Here is a 22,148-nt window from a genome sequence, read left to right on the forward strand (position 1 = left end):
AAGATAGAATGGCACAGCAGATACTTTTCATATAACAATACTTTTACTTATTTATGAGCACGCCAGCAAATGAAACTGTCTCTAATCTACCTTTATCCTCAGACAATGGACTCTGTCTCTCTAATTTTTATTGAAGTTTCTTTTGGCTAAGATAAAAACTGGAGAAAAATAAAAAAAATGTAGAAAGGAAAAGCGATTTAAAAATATATGAAAGACAAAAGAAAAAATAAAATGTTTAGATATTAACAGAGGGATAGAATCAAGATCATGTGAAGTGTTATCACTTTATAATGCCTTGGTAAGACCATACTTGGAATACTGCATCGAGCTTTGGTCGCCACAATGTAAAAAAAGAAGTTGAGACTCTACAAAGGGTGCAGAGAAGAATGACGAAGATGATTAGGGGACTGGAGGCTAAAACATATAAGGAACGGTTGCTGGAATTGGGTATGTCTACTTTAATGAAAAGAAGGACGAGGGGAGACACAATAGCAGTGTTCCAATATCTAAGGGATTGCCACAAAGCATCTGAAAGCAAAGCATCTGATTGCCACAAAGCATCTGAAGCAATGGATGAAAACTAATCAAGGAAAAAGGCAACCTAGAATTAAGGAGAAATTTCCTGACAGAACAATTAATCAGTGGAACAACCTGCCTCCAGAAGTTGTGAATGCTCCAACACTGGAAGTTTTTTAGAAGAGATTGGACTGAAATGGTGAAGTGATTTGTCTGAAATGATGTAGGGTTTCCTATAGGGGTTGGACTAGAAGACCTCCAAGGTTCCTTCCAACTCTGTTATTCTATTATGTTCAAAAATAAGAAAAAGAGAAATATTTAAAGAAATGATTTTTAGTAAATATAGTTAATATTGTTTCTGCCCCAACATAACCTTCTTCCCATGTAGAACCCTTTTTAATTAGTAGTTTTAAAAATATAATGGATAGATTTTCTTTTCTCGACATACAAAATATAATCTTGATTAGTAATCAAATCATCATAATACCTATTTCTGCATGAATTATTTTTAAGAGCAACGCATATCTATTTCCCTTAGGAGTGTTAATGTTATAAAAGAAGTATCTATATTAACTAGTAGAGCTGAAGGTAATCCCACTTCTATTTTTACTTAAACTAAACCTATAGTGATCTTAAGATGCTTACAGTTGTTACATGTGTTGGAGTTCCTTTTATTCCAGTTAAAGTTGAGCCACTGCAGTGAGGGAAAGTGTTCGTGGAAAAAATTTAAGAAGGAAGGACAGATTCATTGCCTCCAAATGGGTGCTAATGAATCAATGGAAGAAATGATGGCTATGGAAAATTACCAATGGTATGCAAAATTCATGAAAGAATGCCCATCTGGACAACTCACCATGTATGAATGCAAGAACATCCTTGGTCTTGAAAATTCAACTACCCTGGCAAATAATTATGTTGAGAAAGTATTCAATATTTTTGATACAAATAAGGTAAGAGTTATATCTATAGTGCATAGTTTTAGGTAATTGTGTGCTGTTTTTCATGTATTGTATACAGAACATTTTGGAATCTTAAGTCTGACATATTTGATTTACAATTCCTTCCAGATTGATTCTGCAGGATATAAATGTAGCCAGAAGAGTATATGCCTGTTTAACAGGGTTTTAATTTATCAGTGCTTAAAAATATATTTTATAGCTGATAGTTATCCTGATATCTCATACATTGGAAAAAATACCATTCCCAGAATATGCTAGCAGTTTATATTAATATATGCAAAACAGGATATCTAAGGAAAAAAGCCAAAAAAGGAAAACAGCCTCTCAAGCTGGCAGAATTTCATAAATGATTATCAGTGTGTTTTCAAATATTCATGTTAACTGGATTTTCTGATTCGATTATTTTTTAAAGAAAAATGAATAAATAAAATAATTAAAAGATTACTTTCAACAAAGGCCTATCTACTTTCATCTGTTGCTTTATACCAGGGGTAGTCAACCTTGGCTCTTTTATGACTCGTGGACTCCAATCCCAGAATTCCTGGCTCAGGAATTCTGGGAATTGAAATCCACGAGTCATAAAAGAGCCAAGGTTGACTACCCCTGCTTTATACATTGGTCAGATATCTGTGAGATGCACAGAATTAAGTGACTGCCATCTTTAACTACGGTTGCCAGCTCTATGCCTTCAATTTTAGAGGTTGTAGAGAGCTATTAACTATTAAAATCAACCAATATGCTTCATGATTAATCTTCATGAATTTGTCACATGAGTCTTTGAAATTTTGGAGCCCACCATACATAATCATATCATACTTGTAGAGTAAGTCCTTTGGTCACTTTGCCCAGTTGTTGTAATATTTCATTCCTAAAATTTTATTTATCTTTTTCTAATTCTATCCAATTACTACTGTACAATATTCTTTCTGAAATACAATAAGAACTGTACATAATATTCCAAATGTAGTTGCATCATATTTACTCACTTGTTTTATATTGGCTTGCTTTTCTAATGATACACACTTTAAAAAACGATTTTGTTTATTTACAATTTATTTGTGACAGTTTCTTTCATCATACATAATGTATTCATAAAACTTTTTAAATTGTCTTCCTGGAAAAAAACTAGGCATATTAAATAAGTATGAATGATTGATTGACTTGTGCTTTGGGGATTATTGACTTAATGTCAGCCTTTGGGCTAAAGTCAAGTGTAATCTTAGCTCAGACAAATTACAAGATACTAATGCCAACCATTATTATTGGAAGATACAATCTGCCATAAAAGATAAGTTTAAGAATATAAGGTAGACTTATGAGCAATATTTCCACAGGCCCAGCAACTATACTGCTTTCACCGAGACTTATAGTATACTTGATTTACACATTAATTATTATTTTTTTGAAAATGTGACAATAGAATATTAGAAATTGATCTTAGCAGATAATACTTTGTAATGAGAAGAGCTTAAAGAAAAGCAGAACTTCAGCAGAAAAAATAATATCACTAATCATTTATGAAGTTTCAAAATAATGTGACTCATATGAACCACAGTTAGCTCTCATTACTTTTTCTTAGCATTGAAACTGTTGCAGAGATCCTGGAAAAAGAGTTTTGGTTAGGCACAGAGTTATAAAACTGGAGAAAACATATTATGCTGTTTACTCTTAAACTGTTGAGGTTGGGTCTTCTTTTCTTGATATGAAGGCTCCACTCATCTAACCATAAAGCCAAACTATATGTATCATGTCCTGAAATGTGATAAAAAAACAGAAGCAAAATCAGTATATATTTAGGACTACTTCTTATGCAGCACGTGATTTCAAATTTAGTTTTTTTATTTTTTTTATTCATTTTTTATTTTTATTTATTATTTTTTATGCAGCCCATCTCCCATATAAGGCAACCCTGGGAGGCTTTAAATCATCATCACTGTCATTTTTAAAAATATTTCCATGGATTGTCTACCCACTCACTGGCTGGCACCAATGAGATTGTCTACCCCTGAACTCACATAATTTTATTGCTTATTCATATGCATAGATTCACAAAAGATGCACACACACACACACACACACAAAATACACACAGCATGTGTTTTTATTGTAACATTCCTCATGCTACACTCTCTTGCAAATAGTGAGCTCCAATGTAGAACTGGCTGTTCTAGAATTCTAGAAACTATAATTCTTAAAAATTGACAAGTACAAGTCTGGGGGTTACAGTCCTAGCTCCTAGGATTCCATTACCATCCAGCTAACACTGTTTAGGACAGTATCCTCAGATTTTATTTGGCCTACACTAACCTACTATATTACACTGCTGCACTTGAGCAGGAGACTAAAATTAATTTAATGTGAAAATTTCTCAGACTTCTCTTCCTGTAGCTTACGTTTTCAATGAATAATATTTGATGTTTGTCTTGATCTAAGATGAACTGATAAATTTTCATTATGATTCACTTGGCTAGGGCAACTTTAGTGATTTCTAATTTTGGCCTATTTGGATAAAGTATATTTTAAACTGATTATAATTTCTAATACACACAGTGAAAAAGTTTCATGCATACAATTGTTAATAATAACATTTAATTGTCCTATTGAAGGCCTGATTGTACTTGCCACTTATGATTCGATTGCCTGTAGACATGGACTGTGTATAAACAAGTATAGTGAAATATGGCACTCATTTATGCACAGTATAAGTTGAAAAAAAAATAGTTGCATAAATGTTTTAGAAATACAGTATATACGTACTAGATTTACTGTATATTTGCATTAGATAAGTATATATAGAATTATATCATAGTTTTTCCTTTGTTGTATTTTTAAAAATCTGTTTAATTAAAGCACTGTTTATATGTTCTTTGACAACATTTGTCTGTCATTATGTTTGTTTTTCTCTTTTTATTTCTATTTTTTGATATTAATTAAAAACAATAATAAATAAATATTTAATAGTCCTCATATATAGGTACTACCCATTTAAGAACCATAATTGAGGCTGGCAATTCTATAGCTAAATGATATGGTTGTTAAGCAAGACAATACATGTTCACAACTTGCAATTTCACTGCCTATTGACTCTACTTGTGAAAGCCAGCTGTCATGCTCACAAATTATGATCACCTGACTGAGGGACACTAAGATAATTGAAAGTATGAGGATCACTCCTAAGGTTACATTTTTAGTGCTGTCATAATTTTGAATGGTCACTAAATAGAGCCGTTGTTAAGTGAAGACTATATGTATTAAAAAGTGTCATCTGTTGAGACCTATGTTCCTTTTAAGGTGTGCTTGTATGAGCATGCAGAGTACTCATAAAACCCGTGCACAAATAAAGTCAAACACTCACAAAATTAAGTTTAAGTAATAATAATCAATTCAGTCATCATAAAACTCTGGACTCACAGTCCCAGGGAGTCCTGCAAAAGCTCACCACCTCTGCTTAACTGCAGTAGACAAGGTGATTGGCACTGCCGTGGCATGGACTGAGCAGGACTGAATGAAGTCTTGAGAATATAACAGAGAGGTTGAGAGGAGCAAATGTGTGTACTATAATGTTATCATGCAAATACCATATAGTTTTATCCCAGACATTGAGACAAATATATAATTGTGACATTTATATAATATACCCACACACTCAAATCATCATTTTGGTGTCAGGGCAGTTTGATGAAGATGCTGCTGATTAATGTCATTCTGGGAAAGACAGCTTTAACAGCTATGCATTCAACATTCCAATTGACTTCATGCATGCCGTAATGGGGAAATGATCTTTTCCTGCCCCAGAAATTGATCTTTGGGTGGGGTGGGAAATAGTAACCAAGCAGTCTAAAGATTTGATTCTGAGCTTATACCTTTACCATAGAGATAGGCAATTTGTGGTTCTGGCTGTCATATAGCAGAAAAGCTAGCCATGCATATGGGCCAGTCACTCTCTGTCAGCCTAACCCATTCATAGGATAGTTGTTGTGAGGTAAATAGGAGGAAGAAGGTGTATTATATATGTTCACTGCTTTAAGTCACTTATAAAAATAATAAAGGTGGGATAAAAATTAGCTCTCTATATTTCTAAAATAAATCCATCTATCTATCTATCCGTCTGTCTGTCTATCTATCCATTTAATATAATTGTGCCCACTTTTCTTCCATATCTGTACTGAAAACAACCGCCAGACTTTAGCAAGACTTGAGTTAATTTGCACATATTTAATACATCTATTTTTTGCAATTTACAAATTGCAAAATGAGACTCTTCGCAGTTGGTAATACTCAGCGGTAGTAAAGTTGAACCAGATTTGATTGATAAGATAAGATAACCTTTATTGTCTTTATTGTTTACTGTGGGCACAACGGCACACATCAAAAATGAAATTTAGTTGCCCGCTCTCAAAGTGAAACACATACATGGCACATACCTAAACATACTATGTACAACATATGTATAGACCCACACCCCTACATATACATAACAAATAAATATTAAATACTGTCCATCTTGAATATATAACGGAAGGAGGAAGCTTGAGAGTTCACAAGGTTAATGCTGTATGGAATGAAAGTATGGCTGAATCTGGATGTTCTGCTATGGATACCACGAAGCCTCCTCCCAGAAGGTAACAAGGAAAACAGGTCATGAAGAGGATGTGTAGTGTCCCAGATAATCTTACGGATCCTGGTCAAGCAACGCTTGAGGGGAGCTGCCAATGATCTTTTCGGCCATCCTCACCACTCTCTGCACCGCCTTCCTGTCTGAAGCAGTGATGCTTCCAAATCAGACTGTGATGCTGTATAACAGGATGCTCTCGATCGTCCCCCTGTAGAAAGTGGTCAGGACAGAGGAAGGAAGATGTGCTTTTCTCATGCGACGTAGAAAATGCAGGTGCTGCTGAGCCCGCTTCACTAGTTTCTCACTGTTGAGCGACCAAGCCAGCCTACTCGTTAGCTGCACACCCAGGAATTTGATGCTGGTAACCATCTCCACAGGTGAATCATTAATGCACAGAGAAGTGTAGCTGTGCCTTCCTTTTCTGAAATCGACAATGATCTCTTTGGTTTTTCCAGTATTTAAAACTAGGCTGTTTTCCTTACACCAGTTCACCAACCCCTCAACCTCCCTGTGGCAAGCTTCCACCTTGTCATCCTGAATAGGGCCCACTACTGTTGTATCATCTGCAAACTTCACAATATGGTTGGTGGCAAACCTAGCACAACAGTCATGGGTCAACAGGATGAACAGCAGCGGACTTAGGACGCAGCCCTGAGGAGAACCTGTGTTCAAGAAGATGGTATTAGAGGTATTTGTTCCAACTCGCACATATTGGGGCCTGTTGGTAAGAAAATCAAGAATCCAGTTGCACAAAGGAGTGTTTAAGCCTAAAAGGCCCACTTTGTCTACTAGATGCTGGGGAATGATTGTGTTAAATGCCGAACTGAAGTCGACAAACAACAAACGCACGTGAGTATTTCTTTCCTCTTAAGTGCTTCAAGCTCAGATGGAGAAAGGAAGAAATAGCATCCTCCGTAGAGCGATTTGGTCAGTAGGCAAACTGAAGCGGGTCAAATGCTGGCGGGAGGCTAGATACAATAATGTCCTTTCTCAGCTTCTCAAAGCATTTCATAATGGTGGATGTCAGTGCAACTGGACGGTAATCATTGAGGCCTGTAATTGTGGACTTTTTTGGTACTGGCAAGATGATGGCCATCTTAAAACACGATGGGACCACTGCCTGCTGCAATGAAAGGTTGAAAATATCTGTGAGAACACAAGCCAGCACCTCTGCGCATTCCCTGAGGACATCCTTGCATCTTGATGGAGCCATCTTATAATCCGTAATGGCCTGGATCCCTTGCCACATTCGCCTGGTGTTTGTTGGGTCTTGAAAAAAGTTCTGAATTTTCTGGCAATCGGCTTGCTTTGCACCTTTTATGGCACTTTTCAGATTTGCTCTGGCTGTTCTAAGTGCCAGCGTGTCACCAGATTTGAAAGCCATATTCCGTGCTTTCAGCATCTTGCGGACCTCATAAATCAGCCACAGTTTTTCATTCGCTCTCACAACAATGCTTTTCAGGAACAGAATAGTTGCAATTTTGCAGAAGTTGCTGGATGTCAGCTCCCAGTAGCTGTGTAGCAGTCCAGTGGTATTGATGGACTTATCTATTCTGCAATATTATTCTTATAATCTCTTAAAATTCAAAAAAATTCACAAAAAATGGTAAAAATGCTCTTTCAGAAAAATGATTTGATAAAAGAAATCAACAAATATTAAACTGTAAATATTTAAATTCCATGATGGGAGGCACAAATTGTATGTCAGAATAGTTTATTTTATTCTGATTAAACTATACATCAGATCCACTTTTGAATATGCGCCTTTTCTGTCTCATGCACATAGCTTGCTCTTTGTCCAGCCATACTTACATACTCTGACATTTTCTTTGCAAGTTGTTGACAAATTTGCTTTGGACTTATCATCATTCAGAGTTCAACAATTTCTGGAATGAACTACCCCCAGAGATCAGGGTGATCCCTGATCTCCCTTCCTTCCGCCGCGCCCTTAAGACATGGTTATTCCAGCTTGCGGGACTGGCCTAGGGGAAACTTTTAGAGGGGTTTTAATTATAATTTTAATTAGACCAATTACTAATATTTCCCTTTTAATTAACTTTTTAAATTTGTAGTGTGATATTTTTGTATTTTTATCCGGTTGTTAGCCGCCCTGAGTCCGCAAGGAGAAGGGCGGGATATAAATCTAAAAAATAAATAAATAAAATAAATAAATTGTGTCACAATTGTATCCCTGTCATGATTCTGATAAATGAAGCCAGTCAAAAGAACTTCAAGGCAAAAAATGTTTCTTCAAGAACATTTTATTTGGAAATAAGATATCAGCACTTACATAGTTGAACCCAAAACTGAAAGTTCCCTCCCCTCATACAAAGTTACAAGTTATAATTTCCACCCCAAACCAAGCTGTCACACATCACATTCCCCAATGACAAATAAGCGCGGGCTTTTCTCCACCACCCTCCTACTGCCAATATTCTTTGCTCACAACAACCTTGATTAAAAATGCAGCTGCAATTGTTATGACTAACTAAGAACCTTCATACCTCTCCCTTCCCCCTTATTCTATCTATATGAAAAATCCCCAGCTACAGAGTGGAAAGTTTCAATAAACAACAAAAGTAAAATGGCTACAGTTTCTTCTGTTGTCACAACGCTGACATTCCCTATGGAATCAGTCATTTCTTTTTTATATCCAAGATGTCATCCAATTAACAAGTATTAGATAAAAAGCTATTTTTGCTATACATTTGATGGTATTATTAAGGATTTAATCCTGCAAATGTATTTCTCCACTAAATTCAATGTGATTGCTTGTAACCTGTCTACTTATGGTTCCAAAAGAACCATTAAAGAGACCCCAGGAATTATATCTGAAAAAGAAAATGAGCATATCGCACTACATACCTGGCATTCTAAAATGAAAAGAGAAGGATACTCCAGACAAAAGACGATACAAATCAAAGAAACGAACACTTAGGTGGCAGTTTGTCAATTAGCATTGCCCAAGGCAATTTGGCCCAGCAAACAGTAGATTTTAAAAGACTTGAAACAAAAGATTCCAGTACAATCAATCCTGGATTGTTGCTTGACCAATTCTAGGTCACTAGAGTAGGTGAGTGCAAAATAAAACATTTGCTTCCCTCCCCTCCTTCTGTTGCATCTGCTCCTTTTGCACAAGAACTAGCTTTCTAGTGTTGTGTGCCAAAGATAAATATCATCCTGAGGGAAGTCAGCCCCCCCCCAGAAAAGGAAAGATTAAAAGAGCAGAAAAATATATTTCCTCAAAAGGATTTTAAAAGCAGAAACCAACCCTGTCCCCAAGTCTCTCTGTCCCAAGCAGAAGCCATCCCTGTACAAATGCAGATGTAAACTATCAGAAAGGCCCCAACTAGGAGATCAAGAAGACAAAGACACCTAAAATCTGCATACCCCACCCAAACTCTAGGAGTCATTAGCCCCATCACCAGGGAAGCAGGGTATGATAATAGGACTAACCCATCACCATCAAGAATACCAGAAAGGCACACCCAGACTCAGGTCAGAATACGTGACATAGGAAATACAAAGCCTAAAACAGGAGAAAAAAGGCTTCAGAGATTATAAAAACCTACTTCCCACATGTGCTCAGCCTTCTTTTTCTCTCCTGCAAGAACCATCTTTCTGGCTCTTCAATAAACTGCAACCTTCTTTCTAAAGCAATCACCATGTTGTTTATTTATCCCCGGCTTGGATGAACCAGGATGAAAACTTTTATTTCAACAATCCCATAACGTTTCAACGATAACAATCGTTGCATGCTGTTTGTTGGAGTAGAAATATCTGAGATTTTGAGTGTGGCACCATCCATTGGTCTCTGTTGTACTTTCCTATTAAACTCTGACTTTCCACCAGGGCCTTGATGCTTTCTTCTTTTGTTTCTGATGATCCAGTACTTGACTGTGTATTCAAGCCTTAGTTTTTGCCACTTACCTATTGTTGACCTACTCTGCATCTTTTTCATCAACGTATTGCAATGAAGTTTGGATTAGCCACCGCGGCACAGTTTTATATATCTTTATATGTGAGTACATTTTAATGGAATACCCTGGAATCTTTTATAGAATAAGCACTGATAGGATAGGGTATCAAATGCCTGAAAATAAAATAAATCAAAAGTACTGAATCAATTGTGATGGATAATAATAATAATAATAAAGCTACAGAATCTTCTCCAAACTCCTTCCCATCCTTGGCTAATGCATAACTCATAACTGGCTATGTTTCTGCTACCCAAAAAGCTTTTTAATCCTATCAAAAAGAAAATAATGAATATTCCTCACCTAAAATAAGTTCATCTACGAAATGGGTGAAAGATCAGATATCCATCCGTTTAACAATGGAATTCTCAGCAGCTTTGTTTGCTAATACATTTTTCTTTGTTTAAACACCTATCTCACTTGCTCAAACTGTGTCCCTAAATCAGCTCCTTCACATGTCTCGCCCTCAACCCTAAAATGTATACAGTTATCTTCCTTTCTATTGTTCAGGATTCCTCTTTCTTGCAAAGCAGGCACCCATAATCATTAAATAAAGATTGATCTTTTTTCCTCAGCATTGTGCTCTTTTTTTGTGAAAATTCCATGACATACCTGATATGACTAGCCTTTTCAAGAAAAGAGATGAACAACTTACATTGCTATTTTTCACATGGAGCAAACAACTGCTATCAACTACACACTCTGCTAGCATCACTTAGATTATTGACAATGTGCTTTTTGTAAAATTGCTTTAACAGAAATTTGAGCTGCAGTAGAATGAGACAATGAGGTTGTTCTTCTCAGTGCTAGAAACATCTCTTGATGTGGAACTGCCATTTCATAATGAACAATTCTGGTTTACTGTAACAGCAGCAAAGTTTCTGATATTTACTACCTCTACTTTTTAAAATCTAGTGGGCAGTCTGAAGTGGTGATACAGAGAGGAAGTGTCTGTACCACATTATTATTATTATCATGATCTATGGATAGACAGTGAGTTTTTTTTTTCTGTTTCTGGTCTTCTACTGACCTTTTCCCTTCTTTCTGAATGGGAGAATCTTCTGTAGCAAGAAAATTACAGGATGGAGAAGCCATCAAAACATCCTTAATTATTTTTGCAACCAGTTATCCTCTTATTAATATTATTGTTACAATAAATGCAATTTCATATACTTTGAAATATACTTATCCCACATTCCCCCCCCCTTTTTTTTTAAAGGATGGATTTATTGACTATTTGGAGCTTTTAGCTGCTATAAATCTGGTGATACGTGGGAAAATTGACCAAAAATTGAAATGGTATTTTAAACTTTATGATATTGATGGGAGCGGAACAATTGACAAAAAAGAAGTAATAAGCATATTAATGGTGAGTAAATGCACAAATTTGCAAGGATGGATCATTCTATGGGATTTTAATATTGTGAACATGCTGATGTTTTGACTGATTTAACAATTGTTATTAAAAAATATATATGACCAAATTATCACATGATTTCTTTGCTGTCTCAGAGACAAAGGCAATACATATCTACACTGAGCTTTCCTCACTTCCATTAGGTGAGACTGAAACTATCCAAAGCTGCTATTGGCTCTTGGTATTTTGGGAAAGTAATCTAGCTCAGGGCTTTTCAACCTTTTCACCCATTGTACCACTTTTAGGATATGGCAATATCCGAGTACCACCAGTCGCCTAGCAAGGTGTCAAAAACTTGATGACCCCCCCCAAAAAAGGAAAAAAGTGATAAAGTACAGGTAGTCCTCGACTTACAACAGTTCCCTTAGTGACTGTTCGAAGTTACAATGGCACTGAAAAAACTGCCCCTCAAGCCACAGCCGAGCAAGACATTTGCCTGCCCACCCGGCGGCGCTCTTCCTCCTGTCTGAGGTTTTCATTGTTGTGAGCATTGGCAGCGGGGGTGGGGTGGGGGGTGTTTGGTTTTTATTCCCCCCCCCATCTGCTGGGTGATTGCAGCAGGTTTTGGTCACTTCACATGACCCTGGGACACTGTGACCGTCATAAATATGAATCAGTTGCCAAGCATCTGAATGTAAATCACAAGACCCTGGAGATGCTGCAACATTCCAGCTGATCGGCACTTCTTCTGGGCTCAGCAGAAATGCCAGGATCAGTGCCGAGCTCCAGCTGGAGCCTGGCGCTGATCCTGGGGCTTCCACTGAGCCCTGACAGCCCCGAAGAAGCGCTGATCCTGGGGCTTCCACTGAGCCCTGACAGCTCTGCAGCTCCAGCCGTCTCTAGCTCAGGCTTGTGCGGTGCTGCCACCGGTTCAGCTCATTCCCCTCCCCGCTACTACTTTTCTAGGATGGTCGTGTACCACCTGCCAGGTGCCAATGTACCACAGGTGGAACCCGTACCACTGGTTGAAAAGCCCTGATCTAGCTCAAGAACATTCAAAGGAGCTGCTTTACATAAGGTAGTGCTGAGTGATCACAACCAAACATTTTAGTACATTTAGAGATGAAACACAATAGTGGAAAGGATTGAACCAAACTTTGTAGATGGGGCAAGTGTTTCATTGCTCATGGGACGAACTGAGTAACAGAGCTGTTTTACATATTATTCAAAGAAACTGGGGAAAAATGCAACTATCTTTTATGTGTTCATTCTTATACCAGGTGCCCAGTATCACAATTACTATAATTCTTTGTGTTTTAAACAGATATGAAAGGGCAAGGCAGAGATTCTTAATCATATATTTGCAAACAGAATAACTGTTTAGCCATAAACAGTAAAACTGTTTATTTTCATGTAGGGATCATAATTCCTAAGCTTTTTTTCATAAGAAAAAGCCTTCCTATATATCAAAGAGCCTTGGTGGAGCAATGGTTAGAATGCAGTATTGCAGGCTAACTCACTGCTCACTTCCAGGAGTTTGACCTGACCGGCTCAAGATTGACTCAGCCTTTCATCCTTCCGAGGTTGGTAAAATGAGGACCAGATTTTTGGGAGCAATATGTTAACTCTGTAAACCGCTGAGAGAGGGCTATAAAGCACTTAGAGAGGGCTATAAAGTCTAAGTGCTATTGCTATATATAAGACTAACTGTGATTCCAATCTAGGGTATCTTAAAACCCTCCTAAAAAATTATTGTATCACTTAGGGCAGCAATTAATCTAATTTCTTTTCTAGAATATCCAACTTAAGACTTGAATTAAAACAAAACCCCAAAAATATGAGAGTTCCTGGGACAAATTATGTGTGTTCCTTAATATGCCGATGGACAGCTTCTTGTTCAAATAATCACATATATTTAAGAAGGAAACACCAAGAGTTGAATGTTTGTATGTACGAGTGATTTTTCTATAACAGTGGGACAAGAAAACTACTTAAACTACTTAACGTAGTTTTTTTGTATTTTAAACTCTTTCCCAAGTTCATTTTTTATTCATGTAGTGCAAGAAAATATTATCATAAATGGGAACAAAATAACAGTGCACCATATCTGGTATTTTTAGCCTTCTAACATTTAATTATTTATTTATTAAAGAATGGAATTACAGAACAGAGACAAAAACAAATATCCAGCATAAAGGTCATTAAGAACTAAGCAAGCAAAAACTAAGGCCACCTAGATTATGTTCAGGTTGAATTATTTCTGATCGTCATTTCTATGGCCAGAATTTTGTCTCAGTTATTATACCTAATTTGGCCCTTTAGAAAAGCCAGTTCAAACATTCAGAAGATTTCTGCAGTGGAGTGCTCATAATTTAGGCTTCTATGTGTTATGCATGTTTTGATTTGGATTCCTGCATTGACTTAAATGGTCCCGTTCCAACTTTATGCTTCTATTTTCTTCTTACTGTATTTATTAATGTTTTTATAGTGTGCCCCAACAGGAAGAGCCTATACAGCAGATTATAACGATGTAAAATATGAAACAGTGTAAACCAATATATGAATTGTAAAAAGAGATTTGGAGCTGAGCATATGTCTCATGACAGAGTTTCAAAGAGTTCTGTTTACCTCTGAAGTTGGATTAGCTCTTATAAGGGACAGATTCAATGCTGGCATACAATGCCTAATAGATATTAGCTATATTATGGAAGACTTCATAAGTATTGGCCAGTATTCTGAACTGACCCGCTAAGCTTACTGGTAATCAGTGTAGTGATTTTAGAAGAGATGTTAACTCTGCCAGAATACTTTTGACCTGCCAGCTGTAGCCTCTGGGTCATCTCCACAGGCTCCTCCACATATAGTATTTTAGTAAACGTATGGTGTTTCTACATGGATAAATACTGAGGCATTCAATCACCATCTTAATTTCTTCAGCTGCAATGAAAAATTAAAAGCAGTAGAATAGTATTAATAGTTTTTTTAAATTAAATATCAAAACACTGTGATATGCATTTCAACACAAACTATGTTAATAATCTCTAAAGTTTTCGTCTCTTTTAAATAATGTGATTAGCTTTCAGTGTTGATTTAACTGGATTGCTTTTCTAACTATGCCTCAAGTGCAGAGTATACAAAAGCTACCTCTTATATTTGCAATATGAATGTAGTTAGTCTTGCATTCTTATTTATTTAGGCTATTCAAACCATCAATAACAACCAAGACATGACTCCTGAAGAATTGACAAACCTGATTTTTCAGAAGATAGATGTAAACAATGATGGTAAGAATAAATACATCTTGAAATCTTTATTTTCATTATTTTGAAATAACTTTGCAATTTGGTAAAAGCATTCTGTTGATATATCTATAGAGTTAGCCACATGTACTGTATATACTTCAGAAATATTATAACTGGTTGAAATTGATCTAATTAGATAAGAAGATTACTATATGATGGACAGTGTACAAAGCAAAAGTTGAATTTTTTTTTAATTCAAAGAGCCATTCAGACTGTATGGTTTGATCTCACTGTGTGTTTGCAGCAAGATGAAATCGAAGGCAGCAGAGAAAGAGAATGGAGAAAAGCTTGGTTCATTCATTTCACTCTTTATTTTTGAATTCTTTGTTGAGCAAATTTTATTAAATTTGGGCGCTATCTAACAAAATGAAATTCAATGGTGAAAAAAGTAAGGTTCTACATTTAGGCAAAAAAAACCAAATGTACAGGTATAGTATAGGGGGTACCTTGCTCAATAGTAGTAACTGTGAGAGGGACCTCAGAGCCAGCAGGATGCTGCAGCTGCTAAAAAAGCCAACACAGTGCTGGGCTGCATTAACAGAGGGATAGAATCAAGATCACGTGAAGTATTAATACCATTTTACAATGCCTTGGTAAGGCCACACTTGGAATACTGCATCCAGATTTGGTCACCACGATGTAAAAAAGATGTTGAGACTCTAGAAAGAGTACAGAGAAGAGCAACAAAGAGGATTAGGGGACTGGAGGCTAAAACATATAAGGAACAGTTGCTGGAATTGGGTATGTCTAATTTAATGAAGAGAAGGACGAGGGGGGACATGATAGCAGTGTTCCAATATCTCAGGGGCTGCCACAAAGAAGCGGGAGTCAAGCTATTTTCCAAAGTGCCTGAAGGCAGGACAAGAAGCAATGGATGGAAACTAACCAAAGAGAGAAGCAACCTAGAACTAAGGAGAAACTTCCTGACAGTTAGAACAATTAGCCAGTGGAACAACCTGCCTCAGAAGCGGTGAATGCTCCAACACTGGAAGTTTTTAAGAAGAAACTGGACAGCCATTTGTCCAAAATGGTATAGGGTTACCTGCCTGAGCAGGGGGTTGGACTTGATGACCTCCAAGGTCCCTTCCAACTTTATTATTATTATTATTATTATTATTATTATTATTATTATTATTATTATTATTAAATTGGTTTACAGAGATTCTAACAAGTTAACTGTACTGTAATTAATTGCCTTGCAAAACTATTTTGTTTTTGCATTTGATCCAGGATATCCTACCAGAAGTGATTATTGACAGCTAGATAGTTATAAATATATTCAATCATATATGTTGAGAAAAGTAGTTGAACACAGGGATAAATATAAAAACAACTGTTTAATAAACTAACAACTGTTTGATAAACTATATATTCTGTGTTTTTTAGAAGCAAAGTGCTGAATCTTGCCATGAGAATCAAAGTGAGAAACATGAATGTTTGAAATGTCGCAAGCTATACTTTTATCCAGATGGAACAGGATAATTGTACCTAGCATTCTTCAGTTGCATTATTACCTAAGATATTCTTGCTTTGGTTTTATGTTAGGGAGATCTGCTTTTTTTAAGTTAAGCTCTATTGTAATGATAAATCTCAGTTTATTGTCAGTTCAGCATCACATTCATTAACCCCCTAAGCGCAACAACCAATTCCAAAAAGAAATATTTAAGAAAAACTTTCATATACACTATTCCTTGGAATATAAAACTGATCAGAATGGAATAAATATGCAGAGCTAAAGGAAGATGAGAGACTCGTTATTTTGACACATTAAAATGAAACTAATAACTGAGATTCAAATTAGATAGGCCCACAAAGACAAATATATTTTTCTTCTGCATTTTTATTGTTTCAGTAAAAGCGGCTTGAGGAAGCAAGGAGTTTGAACTATCTATCTGAACATTTACTTAGAGCTTAAGAGTTTCTTTCCCCAGTTTTCATTATCTCCATTTCCCACCCTGAAGCATAGTCACATAGCTGTGCATATCTAAGCAGTATCTCCAGCCTTCCTCAGTCTAGGGCTCTCCACATAATTTCCTTTAATTATTAGAATGTCATGCAAAAGATTGAAGAAGTCTGCTCTATTCATCTAACAAACTAGTTCTTATGTGGGTTATTTTACAGATGGAAGTTCAGGATTCAGAAATGCATCAAATGCAATTTCAAATAAATGGAATAGTTGGTTCTCTACAAATTGGAGATATTGTTGGGCAACTATATTATTTTTAACAAGTAGTTTTCGAGTTATGACAGTTCACTTAGCAAAGGTTCAAAGTTACAACATTCCCGCCAAAAGTACTTATGACACTGTCCCAAGTTACGTATATTGCAGCACCACAGCGGTTTTTCACCTTACGACCAACCGGAGACATGCTACAACATGTTCCCTGCCAATTCTTCCCCCCAATCCTGCCCTGCCAGGGCTCCAGAGACACTGGGTCTGCTTTGGTCGCCCACCACATTCCATATGCTCCTCTGCACCTATTATCAATTACTCACTTAAATTGGGAAGATCTCCAAAGCTGAAGTCATTTGCTGGAGTGCTGAACCCACTCAGATCTCGCTAATTGCAACACCGTGGAGTTGTATAGAGAAATGGAGAGCTTGGTGCACCAGCTGCCCTGTACCCTTCGCTTACCGGGCACACTATGTCAGAGATCCGGTTGCTCCCACCTTCAAGAGGGTCTCCTCACTCAGGGTTCCCCTTGCGGCCCTCAGGCATCTCTATGCCTGCCAGATCTCTACTAGAGTGCGCCTGACAAGCAAGAGGCACACCACTTCAAATTTTCTTGCGCCAATATCTCTATTTCTCTACCCAGCTCTGCAATGACACAATTGGCAAGATGCGGCCAAGTTTGGCACTCCAGCAAGTGGCAGGGTAGGGCCACGCTCACTTTTGAGAGACGCTGAGGCTCAATGGGGAAGGGTAGGGGCCAGCCCAGGGCTTCTCCGCCTGGTTGAACAAGGGCCTCAGCACCCAAGGCAGTACAGGAAGCGAGTGCGGATGGTGTGGGACTCCCAGGCATGGCACCCAGCAGCTGCACTGCCTCTGCAAGGGCTCAGGAAACCCAGCAATGGTGCTGCTGCTCTGGCTATTAGGAAACTATATGCAGAAGGCACACATGGACAAAACAAGAGATGTGATAAATCTCGCATTCTTACATACGCTTCCGTGTTCCACACAAAAACTCTTTTCCAAAGAGGATGGAAGTGTGTGTAAGAATGCAAGAACTAAGAAAAACAACTTTGCAACAACTTGAGCTGTAGAGATCTTCCCAAAGTAAGTGGGTGATTGGTGACGGGTGGAGAGAAAGCCCAAGCAGCTATGGGGACCCCAAGGGGTGGAAAGAGGAGCATGGGATATCTCAGTGGGTGAGGAGAGGCCTTTGGTGGCTGGAGGCTGTGGTCTTGTCCTTGCACTAGGGCTCCCATGGTCTTCACCACTCCTGAGATACTTCATGTGCTTTTAACAACTTGCACATTTGATTAATGAATGCATTGGGAAGAAGAGAGATGGAGCTCGTTCATTTAACATGATTCAGTTAACATTACAACCGTAATGGGCAAGCTCCATTACATTCGTAACTCAAGGACTATCTGTAATAAATATTGTAGAGGTGATGATAGTGTTTTCCCCAATTCCAAGACAGAAAAAGTCAGTCTACAAACCTTTGACTCTAAAGAAATGTATATTGTTTTCATAATAGGGGAACTGACCTTAGAAGAATTCATGAATGGAGTGGAAAAGGATGAACATTTCCAGAAAATTATTTCAAAGAGCTTTGAGCTCTCCAATGTACTGAAAATTATACAAAGTGAGAGAAGACACAGCATCTGACGCATATTATAAAAGGCACTTGCGACAAAAAGAACAATGTAAGAAATATAATATCAAATACCAAAACTGACTGTTACATTTCCCATCCCCTATTCAAAGCATAAAATGGTCTAGACCACAGGTGTCAAACTCGTGATGTCATGTGACGTGTCGTGATATATCATGACTTTTTTCCCATTGCCGGGAATGGGGTGGGCGAGGTTTTAGCGTGACGCATCTGGCCCACGGGTCAGCAGTTTGACACCCCTGTTCTAGACAGATTATTACTTCAGAACTGTTCTTCATCTATTGTCCCTTCCTTTTCTTTCTCATAAGATACAATAGTTTTTGTCTACATATATAACAAAAATCTTTGTAATGCAGAATGAAATAAACACAGAACATAACACTTAGCACTGGGACAATATATCCAAATAAATGAATAGATAAATACAATGGGAATTGGGAAGATATCTCTCTAGAAAATACAGAATAGATAAATTGCTTAAATATAATTTGTTTAATTTGGAATTTGGAGCATGGTGATAAAGCATTATATAGGACTGGCCTATTCAGATCAGTTTAGGGTGAAGTATGTTTTTGCATTAACTTAATATCTACACTAATCAGTTTAAAAATAGGAGTAAAATTTCTAATTAATACCTCAATTAGTTTAACATTAGTTATTTAAATATAAATAATTATTTGGAAAAGCAGTTAATTACTTTGGTATTATGGGAATTATTTCAAATATAAATTAACATGATGTAATAGTTTGGTTTTTAAAGGTTTACAGTTAAAAAAAGAAATCACTTAAAAAAATTATCATGAAATTGGAGGGGGGACATGATAGCAGTATTCCAGTATCTGAGAGGCTGCCACAAAGAGGAGGAAGTCAATTTATTTTCCAAAGCACCAGAGGGCAGGACAAGAAACAATGGATGGAAACTAATCAAGGAGAGAAGCAACCTGGAATGAAGAAGAAACTTCCTAACAGTGAAGATGATTAACCATTTGAACAGCTTGCCTTCACTGGAAGTTTTTAAGAAGAGACTATTGTCATTTGTCTGAAATAATAATAATAATAAAGTTGGAAGGAACCTTTGAGGTCATCGAGTCCAACCCCCTGCTCAGGCAGGAAACCCTACACCATTTCTGACAAATGGCTGTCCAGTCTCTTCTTAAAAACTTCCAGTGTTGGAGCATTCACCACTTCTGGAGTCAGGTCTCCTGCTTGAGCAGGGGGCTGGACTAGAAGACCTCCAAAGTCCCTTCCAGCTCTATTCTGATGATGAAATGAGACAAATTTGAGGAAATAATTACAAGGATGCATTTCAGAGGATGCGTTTCAAAACTTTGTCTTCAGCTATCAAAGATTAATTCCAATATATTATATGAAACATATATTTAACAATAAAACAATTTAAAGGTAATTATTAAAATTACCTCTTCTTAAATCCTAGAGTTCTTTCCTGCTTTCATATCTTTTTCTTATTATTGCTTTTGAAGAAGCAGTTTCAACCATTCCAAAATTACATATTCGTATATCAAGTAAAACTTTCCTTTTTCTGTCTATTGGCTTCTGACAACATCCTTTACAGTAATGGTGCAAGAATACATACAGCCATGCACGCACACTCCTATACCTGGCTCTAAAAGCTTTCTGAATCTGAAAAAAAGATGAAATCTTCAGACATTATTAGAACAATATGTAATTCCTATGTTCAGATTTGCCACCTAAGTAATTTTCCTAACTTTATAAACTAATGCTAAAAATTGTCCTCTCTTCAGTCCAGGAAGAGGGGAAAAACTGGGCACACATTTTTTTTTCTGTCTGACATATTATTGACAGTTTCCCAAATCCAGAAGTGAGAAAGTCCAAAATAAATCTTCACCGTGCTAAGCTATTGAAAGTAGCTTGACAATGCCCAAAAGTCTTGTTTCTCTCCTGAAACAGAAATATTTTCTTTCCTACCCAGAAAGCATCCTATTTAACTGTCTGTTCTCAGGTTAAACTATACTTAGTGTCCCTCAACCTCCTTAGTACATGTCAATTTGTGTAAATGCTACATTTTTAAAATCTCTTGCTTTTTTGTTATCATCGTAAGCTTTAAAAATTACAGTTTAGTTTTTTTTCTGCGTTCCTTACAACTGTACTCTGTGTAGTTTTATTAAAATGAACCTCTTTTTGAAATCTCATTTCCCTGAACTTTCTCAGAATTCATTCTTTGTATTGTGTTGTTTTCTATTGTATTGTTTTATTGTTTGTTGATAAATAAATATAGAAAAAAACCCTCTCTGTTTCTAATTAAACTGAATAGATGAAATTTTCCTCAGATTATTAGCTGTTTAAGGATTTCTATGTAACTGATCATTGTAATTGTCATCAATAGTTAGCCAACATTCACTAAACTACAGCCTCCATGATAAAGTAATGCCAGAAAGGGACAGAATACAAGGATTCATTTAATGATCATTCAAAGTTACAACGGCACTGAAAAAAGTGACTTATGACCGTTTTTCACACTTCCAACCTTTGCAGCATTGCACAGTCACATGATCATAATTTAGACGCTTGGCAACTGACTCATATTTATGATGATTGCAGTGTCCTAGGGTTGCATGATCCCCTTTTTTCTACCTTCGGAAAAGCAAAGTCAGTGGGGAAGCCAGATTCACTTAACAACCATGTTACTAACTTAACTGCAGTGATTCACTTAACAACCTTTGGTAACCTGTGGTAAGAAAAGTCGTAAAACGGGGCAAAATTCAGTTAACATATGTCTCACTTAGCAACAGAAACGTTGGGCTCAATTGCAGTCATAAGTCGAGGATAACCTGTACACACTTCTCTGGAATAAACCTTAGCACATTTTGCTAACCCTCCTCTCCCAGATTTCTTTTTTTAGTCAAAAGGCAGAAATCTGGAAAGTTGAAACAAGAACTGGGAAAACAGGAAAAATGTTCAGATAATTGGTTGTAATTCCAGAAGAAGTAGGAACAAAGAATCATAAATTCCTCAGATTTTAGCATATTACTAGGGAATAGGCCACTAGTCTAGTTAGATGTTGTATCATGTTGTAAATTTTCTGTTAGAAGCCCTACGTTTTTCCACTCCTGTTACTTTGCACAAGTAGGTCATTCTGATTTTACATCATTTACATATATTTACATTACTAATGCTACATAAAGGATCTTTACAGTCCATATGCCCTCTATTAGGAATTAAACTTATGAAATGCTGATTTTTCAGCAGTATCAAAAAATGATAAAATCTGAATAATCTGTACAATCCATATTCTTTTAAAGTTCTCATATAACAACTTTTACATGACTTCTGCATATGACTTCTGCAGAATAGAATTTTCTATTTTTATACAGTAGATAATATATAGTACTATTGATATGCACTGTATATAGTTATCTAATTATGCAGAACTAGGAGTTCAATTCCCAGAAGGTTTCAGCCCATAAAATAACATCTGACTAGCCTCATGGGCAAAATCCCATGTGGTGCCTCCTGTTGGTCAATGTAACTGAAAATACTAACAGGATATACACAGAATATATCCTAACCAGAATGGTGTAGTAGGCTAGAATTGGGAGAG

At 36.8% G+C, this 22,148-nt stretch overlaps 1 protein-coding gene across 1 annotated transcript; it reads left to right on the forward strand.

Moving 5' to 3' along the window:
- Positions 1–1,274: 1,274 nt before the first annotated feature.
- Positions 1,275–18,561, forward strand: GUCA1C (guanylate cyclase activator 1C). The gene is made up of 4 exons (XM_015822416.1): positions 1,275–1,466; positions 11,287–11,436; positions 14,621–14,708; positions 18,431–18,561. Exons 1-4 carry the CDS (start codon positions 1,275–1,277, stop codon positions 18,559–18,561), a joined length of 561 nt encoding a protein of 186 aa, XP_015677902.1.
- Positions 18,562–22,148: the final 3,587 nt, after the last annotated feature.

The sequence above is a fragment of the Protobothrops mucrosquamatus genome, unplaced genomic scaffold (assembly GCF_001527695.2).
Source record: "Protobothrops mucrosquamatus isolate PMUCROS unplaced genomic scaffold, P.Mucros_1.0 scaffold1558, whole genome shotgun sequence".
Taxonomy (NCBI): Eukaryota; Metazoa; Chordata; class Lepidosauria; order Squamata; family Viperidae; genus Protobothrops; species Protobothrops mucrosquamatus.

Coding starts and splice junctions, on each gene's coding strand:
- GUCA1C (XM_015822416.1), top strand. CDS start 1,275: ATGGGTGCTAATGAATCAATGGAAGAAATGATGGCTATGGAAAATTAC. Junction 1,467..11,286: donor ATATTTTTGATACAAATAAG/GTAAGAGTTATA, acceptor TTTTTTTTAAAG/GATGGATTTATTGACTATTT. Junction 11,437..14,620: donor AAGTAATAAGCATATTAATG/GTGAGTAAATGC, acceptor TTATTTATTTAG/GCTATTCAAACCATCAATAA.